This window comes from Typopeltis vanoorti, chromosome 11 (assembly GCF_054136105.1).
Source record: "Typopeltis vanoorti isolate ZY-2024b chromosome 11, IOZ_Tvanoo_1.0, whole genome shotgun sequence".
Classification (NCBI taxonomy): Eukaryota; Metazoa; Arthropoda; class Arachnida; order Uropygi; family Thelyphonidae; genus Typopeltis; species Typopeltis vanoorti.
In genome coordinates this window covers 100,415,249-100,422,278 of record NC_143559.1, presented here as the reverse complement: position 1 = coordinate 100,422,278, position 7,030 = coordinate 100,415,249, and the positions used below count along the sequence as shown (strand labels likewise).

General features: G+C 32.2%; 1 protein-coding gene across 1 annotated transcript; it reads right to left on the bottom strand.

The window, feature by feature from the left end:
* Positions 1-2,281: 2,281 nt before the first annotated feature.
* Positions 2,282-3,607, bottom strand: LOC150101876 (uncharacterized). The gene has a single exon (XM_090399923.1). The coding sequence runs from the start codon at positions 3,605-3,607 to the stop codon at positions 2,282-2,284; it is 1,326 nt and encodes a 441-aa protein (XP_090256049.1).
* Positions 3,608-7,030: the final 3,423 nt, after the last annotated feature.

Below are 7,030 nucleotides of genomic sequence, written 5' to 3'. Positions count from 1 at the left end.
GTTTAGAAATATTAAATGCATTTCAAACTAACCTGACCTCGAACCAGTCAATGCTTTCCAATTCGCTTAATCTAGAAAATAATCTAACACAAGTTTCACAAAATGTTTCAAATGGAAAAATTTTGTGAAATTTCAAAATTAACACAAAATTTGTGTTAATTTCAAAGATTTCAAAAGATTCGAGAGATGCATAATTTAAGTGATGCTCAAGTAATAAAAGTGTTTTCATACTATGTGCCTGTAAACATAGATTACCGCAGCTTTCAAAATTTTTTTTTCTTAAGTATAAACATAAAATGACTTAAAAGTTACTTCATCATGAAAATGAATTCGAACAAGTTGCGCAAGAGAAGGTACCTCATATGTGTAAAGTGATAAATGTCTTTTCAATTCACTTCATACCGAAAAGGCTTTGCCTCACGTTGCATAAGAGAAAGATTTATTATCTTCAACAAAGTGGTTTTTACGATTAGCAGACGAGGTAATTCCGCACCCCATCTGTTAGTTGAGTATTATCTAGCGTTTTCCGTAAATTATTTCACTGAATAAGAAACATGCTTCATATTTTAAAATAAGATTTATTTTGTTAATCTTATGTAATAAGATAAATCAGAATAGCTTCACAAAAATACGTTTACAAGGACTGTCTTCGCAAACTCTAAAAATGGATAAACATAAATAATAATCACAAGGTAGAGCAGAAGTTTCTTTGAAAATAATATTACGTGATAATTAAAATTAAAATACTACTAAACAAGACAAAACAGGAAAAAGAGAAAAGAAATACGTATATAACTGACATCCACTTGAAGTTTAAAAAAGAGAATGATAAATTACAAATCATAGAATGAAATCTTTAACAATGGTTCAATCATGAATTGTTCAATCATCGCAAAGTGCAAATCGAGATTAAAGAACCACAGCAATAAATTGGGAACTCTAATTCTTTACTGTCTAAAGATCAGATGATTACCAAATATTTTGCTATTCTACTAATATTTCCAAAATATGAAACTGTGATTTCGGAAACTTTCTGAAAATGTATCAATTTAGAAACAGAATGAAATGAATTTTTGAATATGGCCACACTTAAAATACACTAAATATCAACTGTTTGGAATAAACACATGTTAATTTATTGATAATAGACAGCACTGATTACGTATAATTCGTGAAGGCATTGAAATTTATGAGACTATGAAATCATTCGGTTCATTTGAATTCAAAAACCTGCTGAGTTTCTATAATGGAGAACGTTACTCAATGTAAAATAAGAAATTTTCCATTTTGATTTTTGATGGCAAAATATTTAATTCATGTTTAATACCAAAATAATTTAGCGCATAAGAAGGCCTGGACATCTTGAGATTAATTATACGATTATAATAAACTTAGAAAGCGTTTCTTCTTAGTAACAGTGGATGTAGTAAACTGGATCTCCTGATTTAGGTTTCTGAACATATACAAGGAAATGGCTTTTGAAAAGTATAGCATGACACTCAATAATAAATTTTCTGGCTACAATTTTACAAAAACGTTATTAATATCATTTCTTTAATATTTTACAACTTATATTAATAACATCATTTTATTTTGCAGAACTCCTTCATATGTTGCACATTAAAAACATTTATAATGATGAAACTAAGAAAATTTGTTTCAAGCTTTTCAATTGTGAAAGCAATTCAGCAAGATACATAAAATAAAACTGCCTATTTGAAGTGTAAAGTGTTGTTTTTAATTTATATATATGGGAAAACTTTGCATAAAGTTCACAAGGTCTCTCTTGATTTTGAACTCTTAAATGCATTTCTTACTAAATTCATCCCGGAAACGTTTCACGATGAAATGCCTTCGTTAAAAATCGTTTCAGATATAAATGGTCTTTCTTTACTGCGTCTGTCAAGTGATAAGTGGGCTCTAAAATCTGAATGCTCGTCAAAGCGAACGACACAAGAAAATGGATTTTATTGAGTATGAACCAATAAATGGCTTTACAAGTCGCTTAATGTAGAAAATGATTTGACACAAATTTCACATGATGTTTCCTCAGGTAGAATTAATCAATGGCTTAATGATTACAAAGTTTCGAAAATACCTTGCCAAAACTTCAAAATACTATATTTTACTGATTATGATTTAAAAATGTCTTTTCATCTGGTATACTTGTGAAAATGCCTTTTCATAACTCTGACAAGAGAATGGCTTCCTTGGCTGTAAACTATTAAATGTCCCTTCATGTTACTTGACTTGTAAATGCTTTTCAACATCTCTCAAAAGATTATGGTTTTTCATTACTGTGATCTACTAAATGGATTTTCAAGTGACTTTTCCGTGAAAATGCCTTCCCACAAGTTTCACAAGAGAAGCGTCTTTCTTGGGTGTGAACTAGCAAATGGTTTTTCAAGTTGCTTGAATGCGAAAATGCTTTTTCACAAATTTCACAGGAGAATGATCTTTCTTTAGTGTGAACTAACAAATGGGATTTCAAGTCAAATTTCCGTGAAAATGATTTCCCACAAGTTTCACAGGAGAACGGTTTTTCTTTAGTGTGAACTACTAAATGGGCTTTCAAGTGACTTGACTGTGAAAATGCTTTCCCACAAGTTTCACAGGAGAATGGTCTTTCTTGAGTGTGAACTAATAAATGAATTTTCAACTTGTGTGAATGCGAAAATGCTTTTCCACAAATTTCACAGGAGAATGGTTTGCCTTTAGTGTGAACTGCTAAATGGATTTTCAAGTTACTTTTTTGTGAAAATGCCTTCCCACAAGTTTCACAGGAGAATGGTTTTACTTGAGTGTGAACTAACAAATGCACTTTCAAATGTATTCTCTGTGAAAATGCCTTCCCACAATTTTCACAGGAGAATGACTTTTGTTGAGTGTGAACTAACAAATGGGTGTTCAAGTTGCTTGGGTGTGAAAATGCCTTGCAACAAATTTCACAGGAGAATGGTTTTTCATTGGTATGTACTACTGAATGGGATTTCAAGGTACTTTTCCGTGAAAATGCCTTCCCGCAAGTTTCACAGGAGAATGGTTTTTCATTGGTATGTACTACTAAATGGGATTTCAAGGTACTTTTCCGTGAAAATGCCTTCCCGCAAATTTCACAGGAGAATGGTTTTTCTTTAGTATGTACTACTAAATGGGTTTTCAAGTTACTTTTCCGTGAAAATGCCTTCCCACAAGTTTCACAGGAGAATGGTTTTACTTGAGTGTGAACTAACAAATGCCCTTTCAAATGTATTCTCTGTGAAAATGCCTTCCCACAATTTTCACAGGAGAATGACCTTTGTTGAGTGTGAACTAACAAATGGGTGTTCAAGCTGCTTGGGTGTGAAAATGCCTTGCAACAAATTTCACAGGAGAATGGTTTTTCGTTGGTATGTACTACTAAATGGGATTTCAAGTTACTTTTCCGTGAAAATGCCTTCCCACAAGTTTCACAGGAGAATGGTTTTTCTTTAGTATGTACAACTAAATGGGGTTTCAAGTTACTTTTCTGTGAAAATAACTTTCCACAAGTTTTACAGGAGAATGATCTTCGTTGAGTGTGAACTAACAAATGGGTTTTCAAGGTCCTTGTACGTGAAAATGCCATTCTACAAATTTCACAGTAGAATGGGTTTTTAGTGTGCACTACCAAATGGGTTTTCAAGTTGCTTGATTTTAAAATTTCCTTCCCGCAAGTTTCACACGAGAATGACTTTTCTTCAGTGTGATTTTACAAATCACTTTTCAATTTACTTAATATGGAAAAGTCTTTGCCACACTTTGCACAAGAGAAAGACTTCTTACTGTGAGCGAATAAATGGATGTTAAGATTCCCGGATTTTATAAATATCTTAGGACAATTTCATAAAAAACATGTTGTGAATGGCTTTGAAATAACAATTGTCTTATCAAGTTAATTGGTTTAAAATAAGTTTTTCCACAGATATTTCCAGACATCCTTTTCGCTAAGCATTACTATCACAGGTGTTTTCAGCTCCCTTGATTTCGAAATGTCATATCGTAAAATAGAAAGGAGAAATGTGTTCTTTGTGTCTGTACGATATAAGTTCATTTAAGGCATCCAGTTTCTAAAATTTCTTTCAACGTTTGACACTTTAAATGACTTTTTGTCGAGCATACATCAATAGACGTGTTCCTGTAATTTTTTAAATATCAACTATTATTAACCATATGCTTTGCAATGGTTATTTTTGATTTAGTTTTGCTTAAATTATTTTGAGTAGTTCTTTCAGTTAGTCCTTGTTTCGATACTGACTCAATTTTTAGTATCCAAGTTTTTAATAATAACTAGTTGAGAAATAATAATTTGTACATTTAATGTTGATAGAATGGCATCATCATCATCAGCTTCTCTTCTTTGCCTGCGTCAGCTAATTTTTAATTTATTTCTTTTCCTACAAAAATTAAAAACGAATTGTGATAAATATTGTGAAGTCGTTACAGAGACAAAATTTACTTATATCAAAAATATTCTTTGCAATTATTACATTTACAGCTATTTGCCTGCCTCTGTTTAGGAGTGCCCCAGTTTAAATGCCATTGGCTCTTTTCTAACGGATTCTTAGGGCATTGTAGATGTATATTTATCAATAAATATTCTTTGCAATACTTTGAATTTTAAAGAAAATTGTAACATATAATGTTCGGAATATACTAATTAAACAATGTTCAATCCACGAATTATATGAACGTTCTCACTTATTTATACCTCAATTATAGTAATACTTTAGTAATATAAATCTATATAAAGTATGTATTTCATTAGAGGAATTAGCAACGGATTCACTGCTGTTTAATGATGTAGTTCTGTAAGAGTAATTTTCTTCACTCTTCCCTTCAGTAATAAATAAAGAATTATCATACAGCATGATAGGCGATAAATATCAATGCTTATATTTATTTAAATAAGTCAAAATGTAAAGCACATGACTGCAAAATATTATTTTAAAATATTTTAATTCATAATTTAAATATTGCGCATTTTTACAAGATTCTTTGGACAACTGAAATTATTTTCATGCTGAAATCTTGGATGCTGTTATATTCAACGTCTACACAGTCAAGACCTGTACACTTTTGGAGATGTGACATGTCAATACTGAGCAGTCTATATCCAATAAGACGTAAAACGCCTCTCTCTGACATGTGGAAGTCTAATAACATAGGCTTGCACACATCAGGCTTGTTATCACGAATCAGCATTCTGAATCCACAGTTTCCTCTCTTAGGTAGTCATTATTATTATTATCACGAGACAACTGTAGAGACCAAGATTTTATCGAGGTAGGAAACTTTCTACGCGATTTCTATGCACTTGTCTTAAACCTCTATCTAACCAGGCTACATTCCAACAACTATACCATCTACTGCCATTAATATCATTTTGAAGTAGGTCCGAATCTCCATGCATGCGAAATTTAAACGAATTACTGGTTACAATAACACACAAATGGAGGCAGTTGCTGCAAAATTAAACTAAAATTAAACAAACAACATAATTCCTGAGAAATAATATATAACATTTAGTGTTATCTTATAATATACGTAAAAATAAACACCAACTTTATTTTTTGCCGTGTGTTAGTCTGTTAGCGTTTGTATTAGTAGTATGTGTTGGTGTTATTTCGGCGAAGGAATTTGTTGTAGGTGCTTGGTAATAAGTACCGAAATCTTTTATGAAAAATTTCTTTGTTAACCTTGGCGACTACATATATACAAAGAAAATTATCATGTTATTCTTTCATATGCTATTCTATTATGTAAATAGATTCTATAATGGGAAACAGGCCGCTAATTGGATATGTGAAGAAATTAGCAATGGCCTTAGTTCTGATTATTCTGTTTTGTGTTCGTGTCTAAGAAAGATTGCTGTACTCATCTGCACCCTACAGGAGTACTTGACTGCCAGAAAGAATTTACTCAGGAATGGTATCACGATCTTAATATATTCCACTTATTTGTTAGAAATAAGATATGGGAGTTCAATTTTGGGTTGACTCTCGATATGTAAATCCAAATACTTTATGACTTATTTTTTTTGTGTGTTTTTAATTTTGATTAACCCCCGGTTACAATTTTGAATACCAATACAATTCGTATCGTGCCATTTAATAGTTGCATTTTGATTTACGTTATTTGTGAAGGTGAAATATACATATAAATTTTCATTGATATACTATGATAAAAGAAAAATAAGAAAGCTGCACCAGATAGTAATTTGGGGTGAATGCATAAGAATTTATTACATTGCATGCGGGTTTTGCGCAGCCCATACCCTGCAATTGTGAGTATTTCGGTATATTCATATTGTGAGCATACTCATCGCAGAGCACATGGAGATAGTGGACCTCGTCGACATTTGTTAAGGCAACAAAATTCGCGGAGTGCAGTAACAGAATTGCAATTGTTCAGGTAGTACAGCTTCACTTTAGGGCAAAGTTAGTCCACCACTGTGGACGGTATTAACCCGAAAGAAAGGAAAAAATCCCTTGTTCATCTTTTCAAATCCTCCTGGTACGTGCCGACTTGCATCATAAACAATTTCAATGTATCTGGTATGTTCGAGTACAACTCCCCTCGTGGTCTAAACTTGGAATTCCCCTCCCCCCCTCCAACATCACTTCAGAACAATGTATTCCTGCAAGGTTTCGCAGCATTTGGGTCACTGGATGTCACTTCACAAGGCCTTAAACAGGGATACTTTAATTTCGATCACCCTGTATATTGTAAATAGGATCGACACTAGCATTGAACTTTGTAGGATTCCGTATTTTATTATTTTATTACACTCTTGAAGTGTAACAAAATAATAAAGCTGATATGGGAAGCTGATATATATTGTTTACTCTTATTCAAATAGGATTTGAAGCAATCATTATATTATTATAATACCGTATCTATCTAGATATTTTCAGAAGGATTTAAGAAATAATGCACACAGCCGAATGCCTTAGATATGTCAAGAAAAACGACGATTGTGTGCATTCCTTTACTTATTCCACTAAACTGT

Bases quoted from the DNA above. Each gene is read 5' to 3' on its own strand.
- LOC150101876 (XM_090399923.1), bottom strand. From the start codon at position 3,607: ATGGCATTTTCACGTACAAGGACCTTGAAAACCCATTTGTTAGTTCAC.